The 24398-nt window shown below is 47.9% G+C and overlaps 3 protein-coding genes across 3 annotated transcripts in view; 1 reads left to right on the top strand and 2 right to left on the bottom strand.

Annotated features, from left to right (window-relative positions):
* The window catches only part of strn4 (striatin, calmodulin binding protein 4), a 12610-nt gene extending 10830 nt beyond the window's left edge, over positions 1 to 1780 (bottom strand). The window contains exon 1 of the mRNA XM_084674160.1: positions 1375 to 1780. Within this exon, the coding sequence (XP_084530286.1) occupies positions 1375 to 1662 (288 nt within the window). The 5' untranslated portion in view covers positions 1663 to 1780. The remainder of the gene's footprint in view (positions 1 to 1374) is intronic.
* Positions 1781 to 2125: 345 nt separating this feature from the next.
* On the top strand, positions 2126 to 6469 carry fkrp (fukutin related protein). Its single transcript, XM_084673571.1, has 3 exons — positions 2126 to 2496; positions 2691 to 3791; positions 4136 to 6469. Exons 2-3 carry the CDS (start codon positions 2808 to 2810, stop codon positions 4751 to 4753), a joined length of 1602 nt encoding a protein of 533 aa, XP_084529697.1. The 5' UTR covers positions 2126 to 2496; positions 2691 to 2807; the 3' UTR covers positions 4754 to 6469.
* A 455-nt stretch (positions 6470 to 6924) lies between these two features.
* slc1a5 (solute carrier family 1 member 5) lies at positions 6925 to 18424 on the bottom strand. The gene is made up of 8 exons (XM_084673573.1): positions 17672 to 18424; positions 11811 to 11853; positions 11328 to 11381; positions 11021 to 11187; positions 10623 to 10856; positions 10206 to 10400; positions 9940 to 10074; positions 6925 to 9804 (listed from the first exon to the last, which is right to left on the bottom strand). The coding sequence occupies exons 1-8, from the start codon at positions 18208 to 18210 to the stop codon at positions 9579 to 9581; spliced, it is 1593 nt and encodes a 530-aa protein (XP_084529699.1). The 5' UTR covers positions 18211 to 18424; the 3' UTR covers positions 6925 to 9578.
* Positions 18425 to 24398: the final 5974 nt, after the last annotated feature.

Here is a 24398-nt window from a genome sequence, read left to right on the forward strand (position 1 = left end):
TCCATGGATGCCCATCCTTGATTGTGTGTGCACCACAAAGCAGTTTTGTTATGTTAGCAGTCACTGGGGTATTGTTATGTAAGCTAGGCCACTGCTCTGTTTGAACGAGGCACGCTCAGATGCTCCTCTTTCACTCTCCACTCCATCTCTCTCTCTCTGTCATGTGCAGCTAATTGGGCTTGTAACATCCCCCCTGCCCCCCCCCCCCACCACACACACACAGCTAAGAAGCAGCTACTGTACAGTGATGGTCTCCATGACACACTTCTGCCCCCCTTCCTCTATAAGAGCATGGGAGTTGCTTTCTTATGTTGTTCATTTATATTTCATGTGCCTTCTATTTATAGGCACATATAGGTTGAAGCGCCAAGCAGGCACCTGCATCAGAAAAGGGACTGATATGATTCTCCACATAAGGAATATGCCCACGTGTATGGTTGATCTATAATTCAACATGCTTATTACAAGTCACATGCTGTGTGTGATGACAGGGCATCACAGAGAGAGAGGAGAGAGAGCAGAGAGAAACATGATTTGCACTCAAGATGCGAAACAGTGTGTGTGTGTGTGTGTGTGTGTGTGTGTGTGTGTGTGTGTGTGTGTGTGTGTGTGTGTGTGTGTGTGTGTACAGTTGGAACCGCATTACGTCATTAGTCTATTTTTTCAGATTAGCTCGCGTGACTGAGTGTGCGTGTGTCTCGGAAAAGTGGTCTATAACAGCATTCGCCTCCTGGATCCAAGTAGTAATTGACAGCGAGTCACGTGACCTACTGTTATCTCACAGAGGAAAACAGACAATGATCCGATCGTAAAGTGGAGTGGACAATAGTCCACAGACTGTTGAATCAACTAGCTATTCATTTCAACAACGTTAACTAACTGTTAGGGCCGCCATACGACCATCTTATTAACACCATCACCTGTGTGATCCACCGCGTTCCAATTAACGCCTTTTTCAAAGCTGAACGAGAGAGGGTACAAAAGGTGCCAGACAGCTAGTTGCCTAGTGCAGCATCATCGCACTGAACGCTAAGCATACTAACTGGGACGGCTCAACAATAGGCTGCCCTCGAGGATGAAGCCAGATCAAGCTCCCATGGTCAACTTAAGACTTTGATAGGTTAAGACTTGCTCTGATATTGTCACTACATCAAGCGTCTCGTGGATATTAAGATAAGGTTATCTTTTAAACAAGCAGTTCTGTCTAGCAGCCACGCCACTACCGCCTTAGGTATCATTCACTTCTAGACAATATTTCGGACTCACTAGTTTTCTTATCCATAGAGTTAATCCAATGTAGGAGCGGTCACGACTTGCAAACAAGGCATGCATTCGTAGTGCATATTATGTCAAAATAAATGGATGAACAAATACCCTGAGTTCGTCCCTTTCGGCTTCCCAGCGGTATTTCTCGGCCTGGAATCGTCCCCATTCGAACTGGATAAAGTGCAAGATCCCAGGAAGCGATAGGCCTGCGTCCCCGTCTTGCGATTCCCGAGGCTGCGACGATCCAGCCATCGCCCCTGCTGCTGCCGCCGCGGCCGCTGTTGTTGTCGCCTGCCCGAGTCCTGATTTCGGCCCGTTCGGATTGCGCCCCACGCCGCTCCCTCCAGCGTTCTGGTTCGTTCCTCCCGCTACTCCGCCGGATCTTTCCGCCTCCATTTTACCGTTCGAGCTCAAGCCAGGACAAGGAGGTGGAAACAAGCAGCAAGAATAATAACCCCGTCCCTTTCAGACCCAACACTTCCACTCTAGCAAGCCTTCCCCTCTTTCTTCCTCTCTCACGTAGAAAGCAGGATTTGCTAAAACGGCAGCAAAAACCTCTAAACATCCGTTTAGAAATTTCGAAATAAAAGCTCAAATTGTTAAGTGACCGATTTGTGGCCCAACCGAACTGGTTTTTAATAATATCAAAGGAGCCATTTTCCAAAGCAAACATGCATATTTACACAAATAAAATCATCATATGAATGACTAAACCCTTTGAGAGATTTTATACTCCTGAATTTGATTTATTATATACTCTTATTCTGAAAGGATTTAGTTTGTTTCCGGTTTACAGCACGAACGTTGGTAGGCATCTTCACGAAACGAGTAATGCAGGGGTTAAGGAGTTGATGCTAAATAGTGAGCTCTTGGTAGATCTTGCTACAATACATACAATAGAGGTTTTAATGGGTCTATCCCTTTTATTCAACTCTGTAAACAGACTATTTGGTTCCTGCAATATAGTGACCGCAGGCAAATCCCGTCCTATCTCTGAGATCGTTTCCGATACAAGAAAATAGTGGCTATGGGAATCTACATCTCGACCGCATCGTTCATTCGTATGCATAGATCTACGTATCGGTTTAATCATATTTGATTTGTTCTTCATATACGTATTTTCGGGATTGCTCCTGTAGCCTACAATCGACAGGCAATGACTCTACGTTGCAAAATATAAATGTTTACTACCGGGCAACTATGATCCTTGATTCTAAAGCTACGTTACAGGTAAATTCAGTCTCCGTTTGTTCAAAATCTTAAACCAATTCAAATTGGTTGTTGAAATGAATGCCATTTCGCCATAATGTGCTATGGAACCAATCGAAATGGATTGTCACGAACACAATGCAATTCATGTCAATGGTTTGGCTAAGGTAATCCAAAGCAAACCTCTCCCATAGCTGTGTGTGTGTGTGTTTCAGTGTGACACATCTGACCACCCAGCTACTCCACGGGAGAGGTAGCATCCCGATGGCGTGGACTGAACTAATTAAGAACAGAGTTGTGGGTCTGTAATCAGTTAAACGCCTGCAGCAACCATGCGCGTGGGCTTCTGGGGCCTGCTGGCAGCAGTCATCGTCCTCAACCTGCTGATCATCTACTACGTGTCCCATGTCCAGCACCAGATTGAGAGGAGACGGGGGGAGCCAGGGAGGGGCTCCAGGAGGTCCCCTCTGCCTGTGTCCGGCCAGGGGGGTGGCGGGGCTGGAGCTGGGGTGGGGGGTGTTGGTGGAGGAGCAGGAGGGGGGGTCGGAGAAGGCAACACCCGTGGCCCGCGGGTCACAGTCCTCCTCCGTGAGTTTGAGGACTTTGAGAACTACGTGGGAGACGTGGCGAGGTCGTTCCTCCGCCAGCGGCCCGAGCTGCCCTTCCTGGCGGTGGCCGACTCCCCTCCCTACCCTCCTCTGGCGCTCCCTGACGGGGCCCGGCTCCTGGTGCTCACCCCCAGCCCGGACCAGCCCCCGCAGGCCCACCGGCCTGAGTTCCACGTCCAGACGGAGTTCGTGCTGCTGGTTCCCGACGGCGTGGAGCTGGAGCAGGGCCGTCTGGTGGAGCGTCTGATCCGGGAGCTGGAGGGCGAGGGCGGCGGGCCCGTGAGGCTCGTGGCGGCGTCCGTGCTCGCCCGCTCCGCCGTGCAGTGCCTCAGCCTGAGGGTGAGCCTGCGCGAGTGGACGGCCACCTACACGCCCGGCGCGTCGGGGAGCAGCGGGAGCGTGTGCACAGCGCTGCAGGGCGACGCCGTCGTGCTGATGAGGTCCGAGGACCTCTTCAACCTGTCCGTCCCCCTGGGGCGCCCTCTGATGACCTCGCTGTTCATCCAGACCTCGCTGCGCGGCTGGAAGGTCAAGCTGCTGGAGAGCCCCGTCTTCGCCGCGGGCCACAGGCCGCTGTTCAGCTCCGCCCACAACCAGTGGAAGGCGGACACGCGTGTGAGGGAGAGCACGGCTCGTCTCATGAGGAGCTTTGGGCTGAAGCGTCTGCTGCTGGCGGATGGGAAGGAGCAGTGGTTCGGCTGTGGGAAGGTGAACTCTCTGACCCTGTGTGAACACGTTCGAATGCATGCAGTTGAGGCACGATGCACGACATTTGCATTGTGTATATATGTATTTTTACTTTGATTTTTTCACTTTCTTTTCAATGATTCACCTCTCTTTTTGATTGTTTTGCCTGTGGTAGATACGCAATTCTGCCACGCTACGTACCTGTGGTTTTAGTGTGCAGTGAATGATTTTCCCGATCCTCATTTGTACATAGGAAGGTCACTGTTGCATACTTTCATAAACCTTTTGAGACCCGTTAAAAAAGCACTTTGAATTCGTAGTAGACTGAAACTGTTCCTCATCTCCCCCCCTCCCCCGTGTCCCAGGAGACGTCTCGCTGCTTTGGAACGGTGAAGGACGACACGCCCGATTACCTGTACCTGGAGCGCTGGACTCCACCCTGCTGCCTGCGGGCCCTCCGCGAGACCACCAAGTACGTCATCAACATCCTGGAGAGCTCCGGGGTGCGCTACTGGCTGGAAGGGGGCACGCTGCTGGGAGCGGCCCGCCACCAGGACATCATCCCCTGGGACTACGACGTGGACCTGGGCATCTACCTGGAGGACATCCCCAACTGTGACTACCTGAAGAACCTGGACTCAGGCTCCCTGGTGGACGCTAATGGCTTTGTGTGGGAGCGGGCGGTGGAAGGGGACTTCTACAGAGTGCAGTACAGCGAGGCCAACCACCTCCATGTCGACCTCTGGCCCTTCTACCCCCGCAACGGGGTGATGACCAAGGACACCTGGACCGAGCACAAACAGGATGTGGAGTTCCCCGAGCACTTCCTGCAGCCACTGGTGCCCATGACGTTTGCCGGCGTCACCGCGTACGGACCCAACAACCACCGGGCCTTCCTGGAGCTCAAGTTTGGGGAAGGGGTGATCGAGAACCCCCAGTACCCCAACCCAGCCAAGAAGAGGCTGGACAGGAGCAGGCTCTGAGGGAGGGGGGCTAGAGAGACAAGGAAGGGAGGAGAGGAGGAACCCTCCCAAAAAGAGAGGTAGACAAAGGATGACAAGAGATGGGCGATATGAAGCAGTAGGTGTGAGAGAGGTTGGGGAGAGAGGTGAGAGAGGTTTCTCTCAGCTGTGTGTGTGTGTGTGGGCAGGTGCAGGAGGACTCCGAGGCGACACAGAAACACATGAAGACTATGAAATCCTAGCAGTGTCCAGGCCGTTTCTCTAGGAGGAAGTGTGACACGATAGCTGTAGTAAAAGCCCACATACAGAAGGAAGTGTTATAATTATTGGGTTCTATCATTGTGTGTGTGTGTACCTGGACTGAGGCTTGGGTGTGTTTTGTGTATGTATGTTTGTGTGTTTGCCTGGACTAAGGCTTATTGTGTGTGTGTGAGTGAGTGAATTGGTGTTTACGTTGCACCAATTCACTTTATTTGAAATTGGCAAACATTGTGTTAGATACCTTGCAGGGGGGACGTAAATCAAATCAAATCTGAATTTATTTGTATAGCCCTTTTTAAAAGCAATGTCACAGAGGGCTTCACAAACGACCATAGAACTGGCCCTCAACCAACCTAAACCCTCAAGGAAGACAATGGAAAAACTCACTAGAGGAGAAAAAATGGAAGAAACCTTGAGAGGAGCAATTCAGTGAGGGATCCCCTCCTCCAGAGACGGTTGGTGAAAGAGAGCTGCAGAACACAGACTAAACATAGTCATACAGCAGGGAAGTGTCAATGGGTGTTGAAACACCAAAATCCAGTGTTCAACTCGGGTCAGAGTTGGTATATGTCAGTTTTAGCAGAGGTAGCCACAGGGCTGGGGACTGTGATTGGCACAGCATCCCAGGCAGGGGGATGAGGAAGGGACCGGGAACTCGCTGTTGTCTGTCAGGGAGACCGATGTCCACTTGGCGACTAGATCCAGCTTTGGCAGACTATCACAGATGGATGTCCACTGGTGTCTAGCGTTGGCAGACAGACGACCAGGCAGATGCTGACAGCTTCAAGTCCCCACACCACATGGAGGTGTGGAGGGGGACAGAGGAGATCAGGAATTACAGAATGCAAGGAGCAACTAACAGTTACAGTAATATTAGAACAAGGTCCCCACCAGTCAAGTGTGGACTAGTGCAGCAATTTAGCAGAGCAAAAAAGGGTATTTGATGCAGCCCTAGACACTAAGACAGCACCAGCCCCCCTCGGTTGGAACATGAAATTTGTTCCAGGGAAGAGAAACTCTAAAATGAGGATGTGAGGCCTGGTGATACTGGAAGTATTGGTTTTCTTCAGGTTATCCAATACAGCTATTGACTTTAACACTGAAATGAGGAACTCCTTTTTGGTTAATCCTCCTGATGCCACTGCTGTCTTCCACACAGACAGCAGATGAACACACTGCTGTCTTCAGAGGCTACTTCCCAGAGACCAGACCTCACCAAGTCTTCTAACCCCCAGCACTGCTGTTTTCTCATTTAATAGTGTTTCACTGTATGCGTACTGATGCTACATAATGCTGGAACTTACCGGAATATGTAAACAGCTATAGATAATTTAAGTTGTGTAAGGCGGAACCATCCAACTCTACTTATGAGGACAACACACATTAAGAAGCCCACCAGCAGTCAGAATCTTTAAGACTGTGTTCTAAAGGCAATGCCCCTGATCTATGCTGAGAAAATAAACAAAATTTACTTTATTGTTGATCATACAAAACAAGTTTCTCTGCCTGATGTCCCAATGTGACCTGTAATTCCATGTTTATATGTGGTTAGTAGTGTATAGTACTTAATCTGCTGCAACTGTAAACACATTATCTGATTTCAGAATTTCTGATCCCATCCAAACTACTTGATGTATTGGGTGCAGTTCTTTACTTTTACCAGCAGGGGGCAGAAGAGGATCATCATTACAATGCATGCTTTCAGGCTCCAAATGAAATGTATTTTTCAGACTCAAATATCATTAGACTGATGTGAACATAGACACAGGGGTTTAGAGTGTTTGTGTGAGCTAGAGCAGGTGTTTAGACCAAGTGTGCTATACGCTGCAGTACGTATGAATGCATTCCTCACACACCAGTGTGATTGGCTAAAAACAGGATTTCTGATCAGACCCATACAGGAGAAAAGGTGATGAATGAATGACAAAAGATCATTGAAAAAGATTTTTATTCTCTGAAGCAAGAACATTTAGTTGTAACGGAAAAATGACCTCTCAAGCCCGGGTAGCCATCTGTATCACACACAACACATTCAGGACACACACACACGGTGACATCACCGAGACCCTTCTGGAATGATGAACTTCCTTCTTTTTTTACAGACACACAAAGTAAAACATCCAGGTCCCAGAGAGCTACCCCCCTCAAAGTTATGAACAAACTTGTAATAAGACAGTTTCTACAGATTGGAATTCAAGTGTAAACCTACACGCCCCCTAATATAGTGTAGCAGAGCACTGCAACCACAGCACCACTATCACCACCAAGAAGGCTGCAGACACTCAATCTGTTCAGGGACCATGCAAACTTTATACTTTTGTAGTATGCTCCAACAATGCAAGGTTGGACAGTGTTTGTGACAACTTAGAACAGAGCCAATATGTAACATGACACTGGATTCTCCAAATAGGTTGTAAGTAAAATAAAGACAAGTAACGCCTACTTGTGTTGGCCACGTTTGAAACAACTTGACTGGGGTGAGTTCAGGGTGAAGTAGCTGACACCAACATGTAACACGCACACACATCACGTGATCAAACAGAATCTCACTTAAAGTATCAAAAGCCATGACCAACAACCGATTTCAGACATTTCTAGAAAAATACACAACATCCTCCTCCTAATAACGTCATATCTGAAACATCCAATAATCCAGAAATGAAATTCATGCTAGTGATTTCCTACGACAGACAGGGCTTGGAGTTAATCAGATTTAGAGATGCTAAAAGTTTGAAAAAAGAAAAGAAAAAGTGATGGTGCAATAAGATACAGCAACATAGGCAGGGTCAGGGTTCAACTAAACTGCTTTGGATTGTTTGAAAATATCAGACAAATAGAATGAAATGTACCTTTTTACTAAATAATCATAACTTCTAAAAAGGCTCGTCAGCCCAAAAAAGCCTTTTTATTTTGACATAACAGTCCGCAATGTTTCCTTTCAAATAAGTTCTCTCTCTTCAACACTTACACTCAACTACTGCCATAGGCCTCTAGGACCACACGCGCACACACATCATGAAACCCCATTAGATCCCAGATGCCCATGGCAGCTCAACACTGGAGAAGGACACACACACACACCTGTAATAGAACATTACTATTCTTTAGGATGTCTATAATATTCTTTGGCCTAGAACAATTATTGCTGAGGTTTTAACTTCTGTAAAGGTAGCATAACCTCATGGCCTAAGACAATATTGCTTAGGTTTCCGTTTGCTGACAAACGTCTTACAAATTTGACTGTTTAAACCTGGTTATTTTACCCATACTCCAGGGAGTTTTTCTTTCCTGTCTCAAGCTATGTTTTCAATATTGAGCATCTGTATTAAGTTCTGTAACCTCTTGCCATTTTCACTTTCTTGTTAATTGAAGAGTTCCTCTTTGGATGGACATGAACTATTGAACTAATCATGTAACTGTCTGGAATTACTGTATAAAAGACTCCTCAGATCATGACATTTTTTGAGAGCCCTTCTACTCCAGACATCATTTATGATCCTGTTTTAGAACTGCTCCTCCTTGCTTGCAAGAATGAACAGATAAAGAACAATTCTGACCTCAGACATTTAATCATAGAAATTCCACCACAGAACTCAAATAATAAAATAAAAAGTGTTGGAACGTGATTGACTGTGCTTCAAGAACAGCTTTTGTGCTTGACAGAATTTAAAAAAACATTCAGAAAATGACTGGCTTGTCACTCAGAAGACAGACTCTTACACTCTTACAGTATTAATGGATAAACATGGTTGCCCTGAGCAACATTCTTCTTTCTCCATAATGACATGGGCGGAGTCCTCTACTTCCTGCTTGCTGGTTGGCATTGCGCCCCTTTGGTTTCAGTGGCATGCTGGGTACCAGAGTCCTCAAAATGCTACAGCAGTTAAAGCTAACCATGCTGAGGTCAAGCTGTAAAGGGCAGAGAGGTATGTGTGTGTGTGTCTCTGATTGTCCTCATAGGGACTACGGCCTCTTGTCCATCTGGGCAACATCACTTATTTTAGGAATGAACTCCATTTGGTTTAGAGAACTGTACTGAGACACATAACCTGGTGTCTTCCTGCTGTCCAACTGCCACAGACAGACTAAGGACTTCCAGAGGGGGCAGCATACATGGGGGGAGTTAGCAAAGTCACGGGGCAGCCCACATGGGGGGAGTTAGCAGACATCATATAGTAATCGTCTAAAAGGGATCTCTCTCCAGAAGATCAGCAAGCAAAGGACTAGCTTATCTGATGTAAAACAAATTAAATATACTACAAGGAGGCAAAAATGAATTTATATAAAATAAAAAAAAGTCACTTAAAAACCAGGCTGGTATTCTTTCACTCCTCTTCTTCCCCCCCTGCTTCACTTCCACTTCTCCATCCTCTCCCTCCGTTCTCCAGAAGAGATGAAACAAGTAGAGAAGTATCTTGTCATTGACCCCCCCTCCCCCTGGTTTCTAGTTGGATCTGGGCAGGAGTCAAAAGTCAAGAGAAGCTTGACATAAGAAGGTGGGAGTGGGGGCTCATGGGTATACAGGAGGGGTCATTTGTTGGCTCGTTTATTAAAGACTGGTTTGACAGCGTTGAGTTCTCTCACTCTACATGACGGACTCTTTCTCACAGGAGCGCGGCGCATCGCCCCCCTCCAGCCCCTTTTGGATGAGCGGCGACTGTTCGGGCTCCGCCCCCGCATCCTCCTCCACCCTCACCTCGCTAAGCGTCGCCCCTGGGGCCTCTGCCGTGGGGTTGCGGTCCACAAAGTACTGTAGAAGGCCCGCCCCGAAGGCGTCGCCTTCCACGTTGATCACGGTGCAGGTACGGTCTCTGGAGACGCAGAAGGAGGGGTCACAAACACACCCGTAAACACACACAACCACATCAACACGCACACACACACACTAATGTAAACACACACACACACAGCAGAAACACAACACACTAAAAGACGAGAGTACTCACACGAGCCAATCCACAGCCAGGATGAGGGAGATGTCATTTGTGGGCAGTCCAATAGCCTCCAGGATGATAGCGAGAGTGAGCACGCCCCCCGCAGGAATCCCTGCGGCCCCCACACTGGACGCCGTGGCTGTCACTCTGTCAAAAGGGCCAGGACATGGGAGAGGTTGGCCAATCAGAGAGCAGTTCAAAAACACCAACCAAAAAGTCTGACTTGATCCAGCAGGATAGGGGCAAAACTGTGGTGTGTGTGTCACCCAATCACTTACAGGATGGTGAAGACCTGGATGAAGTTCAGGGAGATGTCATTGAGCTGGGCGATGAAGACAGCGGCCACACACTGGAAGAGGGCGGCGCCGTCCATGTTGACCGTTGCGCCGATGGGCAGGATGAAGCGGCTGATGTGCTTGGAGACGCCGTTCTTCTCCTCCACGCACTTCATCATCAGGGGCAGGGTGGCCGAGCTGGGAGGAGGGGAGGGGGGCGCATGGTTAGAGGGAGTTTTTGAGAGACAGGGAGGGGGAGAATATGAGAGAGAGAAAAAAACTATAGACAAAGAGAAGAAGGAAGGAATTAAGGAAGGAAGGAAGGAAGGAAAAAAGATAAAAGCAAAGAAAAAGAAAGAAGGAAAAAGGAAAGACAGTAAACAAACAAAAGAAAGATAAATAGTGGGAGGCCGGTCTCACCTGGAGCTGGTTCCAAAGGCGGTTGCCAGAGCAGTGAATATCCCCCACAGGAAGGTGTAGGGGTTCTTGCGTGTGATGATGAAGTAGATCGCTGGGAGAACCAGAAAGCCATGGATGGCGTGGCCGATCATGCAGGCGGCGATGTACTTGCCCAGGCTGGCGAACAGCGTGCCAACATCCTCCATCTCCACAATCTTCCCTGCCACCAGGAACATGATACCCAGGGGGGCATACCTGGGTAGGGGGGAGAGAGGAAGAGACATTTAGTGTGAATTATTTGTGTTTTTTTAAGATGGTGTTCACAACAACACTCAATGAACAGAATGGACACCGCTGGTGTTAAACACGTTTGTTGTTGTCATGTGGTTGTGGACAGGCAGGCAGGCGGGCTCCCCTACCACATGATCCAGGACACCAACACCATGGTGGCTTCGTTGAAGGAGTTGAAGAACTTGATGAGGATCTCCCCCTCCTCACCCAGCTTTCTCAGAGCCACACCGAACACGATGGCGAACACCACCAGGCCCAGGATGTTCATCCCATCCTGGTTGTATCCAAATGGGATCTGGGGAGGGGGAAGAGAGGGAGGCAGAGAGAGGGAGGGACAAGGTTAGAACGGCACACATTCACACAGAGATTGGATGATTAGATTCACAAATGCAATGAATATGCATAAATTATGCATAATCAGACAAACACACTCACCTTCTCCACAATCAGGCTGTTGTTTTTGGTGACAAACTTGTAGTCGGTGGCGTACTGGTCAGGATCAGAGAAGACAACAGGAGTTAGAACAGATCTATCAGGGTTAGGGTTAGAACAGACCTATCAGGGTTAGAACAGACCTATCAGGGTTAGGGTTAGAACAGACCTATCAGGGTTAGAACAGACCTATCAGGGTTAGAACAGATCTATCAGGTTTAGGGTTAGAACAGACCTATCAAGGTTAGAACAGACCTATCAGGGTTAGAACAGATCTATCAGGGTTAGGGTTAGAACAGACCTATCAGGGTTAGAACAGATCTATCAGGGTTAGGGTTAGAACAGACCTATCAGGGTTAGAACAGACCTATCAGGGTTAGGGCTAGAACAGACCTATCAGGAAACCAGAAGAAGTGACGCATGTTCTCTTTGTGTGTGTGTGTGTGTGTGTGTGTGTGTGTGTGTGTGTGTGTGTTAGATACTCACAGACTGGAAGGCTGCAGACACCAGGTTGGAGGGGAAGATGTTCCTGGGAGAAAGAGAGGGAGAGAATCTTTAGACATGAAGGTCAAGTGCATGAAAACCCCGGCACTTTGTGGAAACACAACATCTCCCATGAGAGCTATGTGGAAACACAACATCTACCATGAGAACTATGTGGAAACACCTACAATCTACCATGAGAGCTATGTGGAAACACAACATCTACCATGAGAACTATGTGGAAACACCTACAATCTACCATGAGAGCTCAGACCAAATCCCAACGCGATTGGCACCCATCACCCACTCATGGCATTGCAGGGTGAGGGAGCCAGTAGCAGGGGGAGGGAGGGAGGCAGAGCTGGGGTCCAACCACGAGGTGTGTCATGTGCAAATACCTGGAGGAATTTCAGCATTTATCCCCCCGCTGCCCCAGTTACCCCAACATGAGACTTATCTGCCCCAACCTCCTGCCAGCTCCTCCACAGCCTGCTTACGTGAACCCAGGATTACTGGGGCACAGTGTAGTAGGTCTGGAACACACACACACTACGAACTGGACCACACTGTAGACCTCAAACCCCCCCCCCCTCACCCATCCTCAGTATGGATTTACAGATACAAGACATTAACTTCCTCAAAAGCAACATTCAGTTATTGTTGGTTCTCTCCTTCTGCCCCCGCCCCCCCTCACTGTGTGTGTGTGTGTGTGTGTGTGAGACCTGGATAACACTGACGGCCACCTACACAACAGGAGCATGACTGCCGGGATTAAACAGCTGGTCATGAGATGGAGCCATGAAAGGATGAAGGGATGAAGGGATGAAGGGAGGGATGGAGGGATGGATGGAGGGAGGGAGGGAGGGAGGGAGGGAGGGAGGGAGGGAGGGAGGGAGGGAGGGAGGGAGGGAGGGAGGGAGGGAGGGAGGGAGGGAGGGAGGGAGGGAGGGAGGGAGGGAGGGAGGGAGGGAGGGAGGGACTGGTAGAGGGAGGGAGGGAGGGAGGGAGGGACTGGTAGAGGGAGGGAGGGATTGATCTGCACAGGCTGTGTTTGTTCCTGTAGTTAGTGTCTGGGTGTGCCAGGGACACAGCTGCTGAGTCCGGCTCTGCATCCACCCAGGAACAGACATGAACGCTGTGTCACTCACACTTCCCTCTCTTTCTAACCATGACCCTGTCTTTTCTTCCTCTGCACCAGGGTGGAGCTGCTGGGTTGCTCGGGAACAGGAAGGAGTAGCGTTCCAGTCTGACAACTTCCTGACAGACGCCCAGTTCCAAACGTAGCTGTGTGACCTTGGTTCTGGCACTGTGACGGCATCTTTCTGTCTCTGTGTACAAGCGGGGTCAACTCCTAACTGGGGAGGCGGGTGATGTTCCCTCCGGGGTGGGGGGGAATGCCACATAAGCATTTAGATATAGCGGTTTGATACCTCACACCCGCCTCTACACACACACACCCCCAGCAACCAACTTCCCCCTCCACATGCCCAGAAACACTCAGTGACGCATTACCTGGACTGAAAAGGAAAAATGTAAAAGGGCCCTACCAGCGCACGTCACACGTCTGACGCACACTAAAAATAAAATAGACATAAAGCACTCAGCGTGGCAGCCCTTCTCCATACTGAGCTGGAGCATTAATCTAGTGTTCTGATCGTGTGTGTGTGTTGTGTAATCCTCCTGAGGGAGCATAAACTGTGATCTCTCTCTCTCTCTCTCTCTCTCTCTCTCTCTCTCTCTCTCTCTCTCTCTCTCTCTCTCTCTCTCTCTCTCTCTCTCTCTCTCTCTCTCTCTCTCTCTCTCTCTCTCTCTCTCTCTCTCTCTCTCTCTCTCTCTCTCTCTCTCTCTCTCTCTCTCTCTCTCTCTCTCTCTCTCTCTCTCTCTCTCTCTCTCTCTCTCTCTCTCTCTCTCTCTCTCTCTCTCTCTCTCTCTCTCTCTCTCTCTCTCTCTCTCTCTCTCTCTCTCTCTCTCTCTCTCTCTCTCTCTCTCTCAGGTGTGGTGGCCTGCTTTGTTGGCACCCAGCTGGTGTGTGTGTGTTCATTAACAATGATCGCCGCGTCGCCAGTTCCACTGGTCTAGCCAGAACTATAACGAAGTCTAAGGATTTAAGCTGTACGCACCACACACACACACAGTCATTCAATTATTTTATTTCCTGGTACATATTGTGTACATTCTCTTCTATAGTCTGGCTCATGCATGTGTGACAGTGTAGTTCAAGCTAATGTTGCGATGGAATAGCTAATAAATGTGTATTAAAGCACATGGCTCTTATCTGAAGACCTGAGGTAGGCCTATATTAACAGAGTATATTGGCAGAGATCTCAGGAACAGAAAGCCAGCTGTGTGTGTCCATCCTAACAGCTGGCTTCCTGGAAGGCTTGTTTGAAGGGTTACTGGCACTGGTGGAGCAGAACAGCCCCACACATTGATGATGTGGTTGTGTGTCTTATCAGGTACGACCTCCTCCAACAGCCAGCTGTGTGCACAGTACACAGACTGCTGAACCAGGCAGGGGACCATAAACAAATGAAGCAGGCAAGTAGGCAGACAGACAGACATGCAGGCAGACAGGTAAGTAGGCAGGCAGGTAGACAGGTAAGTAGGCAGGCAGGTAGATAAATAGGGAACCATAAAGGCAGACAAACAGAAGAGCTCAAAGGTTGGAGGGTCATAAGCTGCTTGATCCTTTGACCCATGACCCTAACTCGAACCCTGGTCAGCAGTTCACACTGGCACATCACAGCACTGTGAGAAACACAGTTTCTGTATGACATAGTGTGTGTGTGTGTGTGTATGACATACATGCACAATGTGTGTGTCTCAGGAACACAGACACACACAGACAGAGAGAGTGCATGTGTGCTCTCCAGACAGAGAGACAGAGTGCTATTCAGGCCTGGTTTCTGGCTCTGTGAGCAGCTCCGTGGTCCAGTTTAGCCCAAACTGGAGCCTGCCTGAGATGCTGTCCAATGAGGGCCACGAGTCACGCCAGACGCCCAGTTCAGCCAATCAGACTCCTGGAGTCTCCTGTGTGTTCTCACAAGACCAGCAGCACAACTTTATCCCCTGACGTCCTCACGATAGCCACACGCAGGAGAGAAATAACCATCCTGCACATGCATCTACATAGAGACGTGAGGAATATCTTCTCATAAAGCTGGCATATAACTCATCTGACTGCGTGTGTGCTACTGTGTCCCATATAGGCCCCACGATGGACATGTTAACAGGAACCACTGTGTGCCACTGAGTTCAAGATTAGAAGACTAAACCATAACAAGACCAGAGGCAGGAATGTTTATCTGGATTAGATCAGAAATTAAACTACACTCACTCCATCATTACATTAACAACCAGTCTAGGCTGAACCCCGAGGGGTGTGCGCGTGTGCAAAAAGGATCAGTCTCACACGCATGCTTCGCACACAAACTAAACACAATCCATACCGTACAGGCAAATTAGTGATTTTTAAAGCTTCAATGAAAACAACCTAGCTGAGCTAGCTGATGTCTTAACTTGTAATGACAGGACTTCCAGAGAGCTAGAGAGAAAGAGAGAGAAAGAGAGAGAAAGAGAGAGAAAGAGAGAGAAAGAGAGAGAAAGAGAGAGAGAGAGAGAGAAAGAGAGAGAAAGAGAGAGAAAGAGAGAGAAAGAGAGAGAAAGAGAGAGAGAGAGAGAAAGAGAGAGAGAGGGCGTATGGGGAGAGAGAAAGAGAAAGAGAGAGAGAGAGCTAGAGGTAGTATGGGGAGAGAGAGAAAACGACGCCCTCCTAATAGGCTCCAGTCTGCTAGCCTCTAATCTCAGAACAAACCACGTTTTTGAATGCAAGCAACTTGGTTCTCGAGCAGATGTAACCTGTAATGTGGAGTATTGGCATATGGTTAGACTTTAAAATGAACCAAATTTCATTAACTATGGCATTGTGTTTGAGATGGGAGAGAGATTGACAGAGTGAGAGAGTGAATGATTGACTCCATGTTTATCAACCAATTCCTGCACGTTTGTGTTGAATAACAGTTTACACAAAATGATCTTTGTTGATACAGTGTGTCGCAACAGGCAGCACAAACACACACACCCAGGTCTGATGCCTTAGATATGGTTAAGCTCCATGGGACAAGGCATCCTACTGTCTCCAACTCTTCTCTGTTTTGGTCCGGTCTGTCCAGCTGGTTGACCACTGCGGTCTAACCAAACCTAGCGTGCCAAAGACATTCCAAGGAGTTTGATGAGCCAACGACTGTTCAGGGTTCAGATCCTGGACTGGCTCAGCTTGCTTGACCACCACAATGGCTCAGCAACTAGTCATAAAACAAAAGCAAATATCATCACCTTGAAATGATAACCACGTGTTTGGGTATCCTCATAATGGTCAACTGGCTGGTCCAGACCAGTGAGGATCTGCACACATGATAATGGAGATCTAACCAGGGTCATCCACTTACCATCTACCGTCAAACCAGGATGTCTACATCATTCTGGGGGAGGTGCTGAGGTGCACAGCTCTGATACTGAAGACTTTGCCATCACAAAACATTCATTTCAAATATGGTCTGAAGTCTTATCGCATGCGCAAAGTTTCCAAGACCTTTGAAATAAATTTAGGCCAGAGCATGGCTTTCAAGGTCAAAAGGAGATGAGATGCCTCGCTCAGTAAAAAGAAAACTTGCTTAATGATTACTGAATCTACTTCTCTCCCTGTCTCCCTCTCCATTTACACACACAGCTAAATCTTGGATCACTGAAGGGGGCACCAATTACTTTAACTGCAGTTTCCAAACAAACCACGTGGTTCTTTTTTTAAAGGGACCTACTCTGAGGTGGAAGGCAGAGAGACAAGAGAACAAAATGTTCTCTGGATTTTTCCCACCAACATATCTGCAGCCTACAAAACACATGGCCGTTAAATGCAGGAAATCAGCCCCTTTAGAGGGGCTGTCCCCACGTGTGACGTCACAAACCTAAAACACATGCCATGAGCAGCATCTACAAAACTGTTCCGTTGACATGCTTTCCGTGTAGTAACAAAGAAATGTTTGATGTGTAATTTATGGTGAAATCATAGATACATACTAATACATTTACTCTAACTCAAAATAAAATACGCGGACAACCCTGTAGCGTGTGTATATCCTGTGCAGTAACTGTAGTTAATCTGCGGATTAAGACACCATTGTAACACGTGGCTGATGCAACTGCTTCTTCGCGTTACAATATCATGAGCGGTAAATAATGGGCCGCATGTTCCTATATGAGTCAACTGGACAGACCTCGGTGTCAGCGGTGTAAGCGGTGTCTGAGTCTCTGGCTGTCTGAATGCTCTGTCTGCTAAGGCGGGCTAGCTGGGGGACCCCGGCTTTGAGAGGGGTAGGCAGAGAGGTTCTGGCGCTTTAAATGTTGGCACAATGAAAGGGTTGTATGGCCAAGTTGTCAAAACACTTTTGGTGTTCTCGCTTCTCGCTCAGCGTGACAGTTCAGCTAGTGTGGAAATCAATTAAGTCTAAAACAAAACGATGATGGTTGCCTACGATTCAGACCCGACCTCCATTTAATTAATGAGTAAAACTACACCTTTTTTTACAAGACCAAGCAGGCTAGATCATTTGGATTGCTGCCAAGTAAGGGTCGTTAACAAAAGGCAAGGCTTCATTAGCTTTTCTGTGTTTGGGGGGTTGACACGTGTGCACACAGTCATTGTCTGGTAGTGAATAGTAGTTGGGGGACCGGGTCAGGGGCATGGGCACCTCAAGTAAGACACGTGGTGGTGACAACTCAAGTGGTTTGATCCCTGACCCTAGCTCGTTAACACACCACCAGCCTTCAAGTAATAACCAATCAAACCTCTCATCTCTCAAACTCACCTGATCAAGTCCAAGAAGGAGTCCACCACCTCTTTGGTATTCGGTATCCCGTCGTCAAGGTCGGCTACTTTGGGCTTGGAGCCGGTGTTGGTCCCGGGCTGAATGATGAAACCCATCACCACCCCAATGGCCGAGGCAATCAAGGTGGTCACCAGGAAGAAGAGCATGGCCCAGCCACCCAGCTTCCCCAGGGCTTTGGGGTCGATGCTGGCCGCCCCGGAAACGAGGCTGCACACAACCAGGGGGATGATGATCATCTTCAGCAGACGAATGAGAATCTCACCAGGGAACCCCACATAGATTATCTGCGTCCGGCTGAGTTCCATCTGACGCACGCCAAGCCCTATGAACACGCCGATGATGACCCCAGCGACGGTCAAAATCACCAGCAAGTTGTCCATAACTATTTTCTTTACTCTCTCCGACGTCGGTACGGGAGAGCGGGTCTTGTGGTCGCCGATTCCGTTGGCCACGGGCTCCTCCATATGCGTCTCGCCGTTGGACGGCTTTCCCTCCTCCATGGTTATCTTCTCAGCCATTATGCGCCCCGGTGATCTACCTTGCCAAACTGCTTAAACAAAACGGGTTTTCAACTTTAGTTGAATCCTTGGTCCCCGACTTGGAATGGTGTTGGATGGGGATATATTTATTTGTATTTAACGAGACTGTCTCCGTGAAAAGTAGCTCTGTTCTCAACCCGTCAACTAAATCCACCGGAGGACGGTCTGTTGATGAAAAGGCAATCCTGCGTTACGTCAGCTACAGGGGCGTGGTTCAGCATGTCTGATGAAATACATCCGTCTCCTCCCACACAGGATGTCGTGTATTTGCGTTAACAATTATTCAGCAAGCGCTTATATATTCGGTAAATGCTAAAAAATATTTACCTGTTAAATAGTTCAACTTTTACTTTTTGGAAACTTACAGAGAGAGAGAAGGAGAAGGAGGGACAGTGTGTGAAAGAGACAAACCAGTGTCAAACAGTTCACTAACAAAAAGCAATGAATTGATAGACCTCTATGTTTTCAACACAGGAATCCCTCTGTCTGTAAACACCATAACAGATTCAGTCAGTTGGTTGATAATTAAATCAAATTGAATTAAGTTAGGCCTGAAAGCAAGATGCTTGGCCTAGGTTCTTAAAGAAAGAGTCTCTTTATGTTGAGTGTAGCAGGGAGGCTTCTGATGTTTGTTGTGACAGAGTTCAGTGTGTTTGTTAGCAGTACCCACAGGGACTGAACCAATATGGAGAATGTTGGTGTTATTATGGATGTCGGAGTTCAATATAGAGAATGTTATTGTGAATGTTTAAGATGAAAGAGAGATGAGGACTACACTGTGACAAGGAACCATACCACGAGAGCATCTGCCTTCTCATCATGATAAACATGGGGGGGCAAAAGGTCTGTTTAAATACAAGGCAATGGGGGGGGTCTCACTTTTTGCTTTCCCCTCTCCTCATGCATCTTGTCTTTATAGAAAGATGGAGGAGGAGGGGGTGGGATGCTAGCTGAGATGGGGGAGGTTGCAGAGGGAAGAAATCGAACTGACTAGGGCTAGGCGATACCAGGCAGCCAATCCCAGCCTCTCTTACAGAACACCTCCCTCCTGAACATTCCATCTGATCTCCTTGAAATGCCATTGAGAGCCTGTTTTCTCCCAGAGAGAGGAGAGAGAGAATAAGGGATGGAGAGAGAGATAGTGGGGGTGAGAAAGAAGCCTGCTCTTTTCTTGTAGACCCTTGACTACACCTATTTCATACGTCACTGACACAGTATACGTTTATTGATTAGAGAAAGAGGAAGCGAGTGAGAAAGAAGTCAGTTTCCCAGGGTGTGGGGACAGAGGCTCTGCGTGACGTCTGGTAACCAGGGGCGGAGCCCCCTGCTAGGATTCTAGAATCCTCCATGTTAGTTTATACTAAGATAACACAGCCTTCATCTAAACTCTCTGCTATTGGCCGGAGTGTGTGTGGGAACGACACCTTTAGCGCTCAGACAGGTCTCCTCAGAGAGGAGACAGGGCTGCATGAAGCTGATCCCCACACACACATACGCACACACACCGTGTCTATTGGCTTAGTCTGGACCTCTGAGCGAGTGAGTGATGAGAGAACCTAGCTGTCTCTGTAACCACTGTGCAAAAAAAAGAGGGAGACAGAGGGAGGGAGACAGTGTGAGCCCTGGAGGGGGGATTTCTAGAGCAGGGAGGGGGCCCCTGTAATCAAAACAGCCGCTGGGTCAGGTGTGTGTGAGAGAGGTGGGTTTGTGTGTGTGTGTTGAAAAGGGGGTCAGCTTGTCCCTATAGCTATCACAACAGAACCTGCATGACCCTAACGCCTCTGTGTCAACAGCTTTTACACCCTCCTCCTTCCCCAGAATGCTCTCTTTCTCTCTCTCACACTCACACACACTTTTCACTCCATCTGCTTTGCCTCTCCTCATTCATCTTTCTTTCCCTTGCACACAGACACACATTATCTCTTTCACTTTCTCGCACAAACACACTACCTCTGTCTCTCTCACTCTCTAGCATTGACATCCTGGCTGGTTGCCATGGAGCCATGTAGAGGAAGGTGTTAGTGTGAATTACATTACTTGCTTTTTTATGTCACGATCAATTACAAGATTTATTGATCGCACATTGTCACAGCTCACGCCACACACATTAACCACAAGTGTACAGTATATGTACACAAACAGTAGTGTGTCTTCCATTCACATCCTTAAGTCCTGATTTGTGAATCCGAGAACAGCAGTAACAGTAACAAAACAGAGGAGCTTCCTGTAGAGGCCAGATGAGTTTCCCGCTGCCCAGACCACTTCCTGTCCACTTCCTGTTACCTGTCAGACCTGTACTAAGGAACCCTGCCCATGGCTGAGGAAGGTGATAGCATGTGGCTGGTGAAGAAGGAACAGAGAGAGCAGCGTGTCAATGTGCCAGGGTGTCAGATGTCATGGGAACAGCAGATAGGAAACACAAAGGAGAAACAGGATACACTGTATTTAATCTACCAGCCTGGCAACCCATGCCCTCCTTTTTGTTTGGTTATAGGGAGAGAGAAAGAGAGAGAGAGAGTGAAAGGGGGAGAAAAAAGAGGGAGGGAGCGAGAAAGAGAGGGAGAGAGAGAAGCCAGGACAATGGCAGCTTTATGGGGAAAAGCTGGCAGCTTGTCAGCCTATCAGGTTACAGTTGGCACAGAGAGCGGAGAACAGGCAGGCACAGACCACAGCTACAGGGGAGAGTGAGATGATAGACAGACCAGGAAGGAGGCAGGGAGAATAGATGAGAGGGGAGGTATATAGGATGGGCAAATCAAGTGTGGCTCCTTCAATCTGCAGTCTAAGCCCTGTCAACAAATCAATCAACTTTGAGCATCAAATCCTTGCCGTTTTGCCATGTGATCAGTCAAATGGCTGGCAGGGGCCACACCTGCTGCCGCTCAGAGTGCTGTTGTGGTATGACCTGCAGCCAGATGGCCAAGGGCGCATGTTTCGATGTTTCGATGTTTCGTTTCCTGATATTGGAATGCTGAGTCATCATGACCACAGCCAATCAGAACATATGAGAAACTGCAGAAAAACCTCTGGTCGTAACTCTCAAAGACAGAAGATTCCTTTGGAAAATGTACATTCAAAATGAGATAATGTTACAGGGCTACAAATGTAACAGGGCTATGCTCAAATTAATTTGGTTTTAAAATAGCATTACATTTATATGTATAATAATAAATACAAAACATGTTATACCCGATTCCTGACATAATTTGCGCCGTCTCACTCTTGTTAGCTTGCTGAGTCATGCTGTTTCCATAGTAAGCAGGTGAGCCAAGTCATGGTGAGACTATGCCATGGCAACATTCCAGTTGAATTACAGAGCTGGGAGGGAACTGGTTAAAGAGGTGGTGGCTGCTTTCTGCTCCGCTTACCATAAATCTACACATTCCTCACTGGACTCTTCCCCTGGCAATACACTCTCTTCCTAGCAACACCTGATGCCATTTCCTGATCCTTTCCATCCATTATTGCATGTATGGTTGCTGGTGATGTTTTCTCATTGTTTTTTTACTCTGTCAAACTCAAGACAACTATCATCTCAGTATGTCTGCGCCTCGTCCATTAATTGTATATATCGGGACAAGCTATCCCTTATTCCTCAGAAATACAGGGGTTGCATGAGAGCATGGGAAATGGCTAAAATGCGTGAGTATCATGGCGAATGAGTGACACTTGAGAGCCCTGATCTAGACTAACTTGCCAACATATCTGTAAACCTACAGTACTAGTGAGCCAGAGTATCTGTACTAGCTGGCTAGAGACAGAGAGGCTTGTATCTGCATGGCAGGCTTTATCCCCTCATAGAGGTGAGAGATAGGCCTCTAAATCCACACTGATCTCCTCAAGCCCACTGTGAACAACAGTCCTCCAAAGATATTTACACATTTACACCTCCTATAACACACACACACACACACACACACCACCGCTCCTCTCTCCCTCTCTCTCTCAAGAATTGTATTGTGTGTCCACTCTGGTGTGCTTGCATGGGTCAGTCTCCCAGTGGGTATGCTAACTACCTATTTAGCATTAGCATTTCTTTAACCAGGTCATCCAATAACCTGCTTTGAAGGTACTACCTGAAGGATTAGGGGGAGGTGTAGGTGGGGTTGCTATAGTAATGTAGTTGCATGTCAATAGTCCCAACCTGAATTGGTTTTCCTGAGCTGCATTCAGAATGGAAGCCAGCCCTCCAAGCTTGTGTTTTGGGGACCTTGGGGGGCAGAAGGGGGGAAGGGGTCCTCTACTTCCCCAGCCCAACATGCAGTGCTATGGGTAAATACAAGTTGGTGTGGTGGCTTTATTGTTGAGACCCCTGTCCTCGGGAGAATCTTATGGAGCTTGCAGTACACCATCACTAAAATGCCCCCTAGGCCAGCTTTGCAATGGCTAACTGTACCACCCGGGGCAGGGGAGGGTGTGAGTTTTCCGGGGGCATGGTGTAATAGTACCCGGCAAACCAACCCTCATGACCTCACACGGCAAACACACTGCTGTTAATATACACTGTAAATATACAGACTGTTACATGCCTGGAATACACAAACATGCTAAGTACAGAAAACCCTTATGCAGCGTTTTGGTATTTAAGCCCCTCCACATACGCGCATGCAAACAAACACAAACCACACACAACACCCCAACTGACATTTTTTGTCAATGTATCACAAGGTGTAACTTCACACTGACCTTCAGTTAAACACACATTACGTCTTGTGAATATGTCCAGTTCTCCTACACCCCTTCTCTCCCTCACCCCCCTCCCTGGGCGACTGCCCAATCAGCTGACTGAAGCTGTCTACCTGTAGGGGAAGCGTTTCCAGAGCCTCTGCCAAACCATGGGCTATGCATTCTGCTGGTTCAGCACACAGTTCCCTCCCAAGTAGACTCTAAACTCTCCAAACAGCCATTACATCTAAATAGCATAGACAAGCAGTGAGATTTGAGTGTGTGTGACGTGATTTGGGTGTTCTATTATCTGCACCTATAAAGCCACAGGTCTTTGGTTCAGAAACAAAACAAGCTTGTGCCATGAAACAAATCCTTCTAAGCTTTTCTACAAACACACTCACACACACACACAGTCATTAAGGTCCTGAATCCCAGCATCTGGATAAAGTTTCTCGCTTATCAGAAGCTGTTATAAATAATTGTAGTATTTATAGACCACCCTTCCCCTCCTCTCCTCTCCTCTTCTACCTGCCTTATCCCTTCATCTCCCTGAGCCCTCTGTTTCACTCTTTAACTCCCTCTCTACCTCTTTTTTCTTTCAGTCTTTTCTCCCTCATTATTTCTCGATCTCAACATCTCACCCATTTGCTTTGTCAAACTTCATCTCTCCCCACTTCCCTCACCCTTGTACGGTAGGGTTACCAAAGGAAGGCCATTATGCTCTCACCCTGTCTCTCTCTCTATTTACCGCTCTCTCTCTCTCCCTCCAAACACACCTCTCCATTGTTTGCTCTCAGTGCAGTACTCAGCTCCTTCTCAGTGTGGTACTGACAGAACACAAAACAATACAGCCTCTCTCCTTCATACATATCATTACAGCTCTCAGTAGTGTGTTTTGTACGTGTGTGGGAGAGTGTGTATGTGTGTTGGTATCTACTAGAATTCCTGCAAAAACATGCAAATAAGCATCAGTCTTTGCGTGTTTGTTTGCACACAAATTTATGTGCACATGCAAATATACATCTGTGTGTGTGCGTACGTGTTTCTGTATATGCCCTGGTAATTGTGTGACCCCCACTAAACTAAGGTTGATCAATACAGCAGAGAGGGGATTAATCAGACAGGATTAATCAAACACTATCCTTTCACCAGCAGCCCAAGACCCAGCACATTGTCTTTGAAGCTGTTTTCTGTGTTCTCTAGAAATCCCACACATAGACTTGTTGTATACTGGCCACCTAGTATTGATGATGAAATTAGATCTGTTTCCCTCTCTCCTCTCCCCTCCTTCCTCTCTTCTTGCCCCATACTCTCCCCGTCCTCCAGCTCTCTTCGCCCGCTCCTCTTGCTTTCACCTCATCCTCCTGCCCCCTTCTTGCCCTCCCTCTCTCCCAACACGTGGTCTCCGTAAAGGTTAGATCCTGGTGTGAATTGCAGAGGCAGTTTGACATTCCCAGCATTCATGGCTGTCAGGGACACAAGCAGGCTATTGATCCCAG

This window comes from Hypomesus nipponensis, chromosome 15 (genome assembly GCF_054491055.1).
Source record: "Hypomesus nipponensis isolate SF chromosome 15, ASM5449105v1, whole genome shotgun sequence".
In the NCBI taxonomy this organism is placed as follows: domain Eukaryota; kingdom Metazoa; phylum Chordata; class Actinopteri; order Osmeriformes; family Osmeridae; genus Hypomesus; species Hypomesus nipponensis.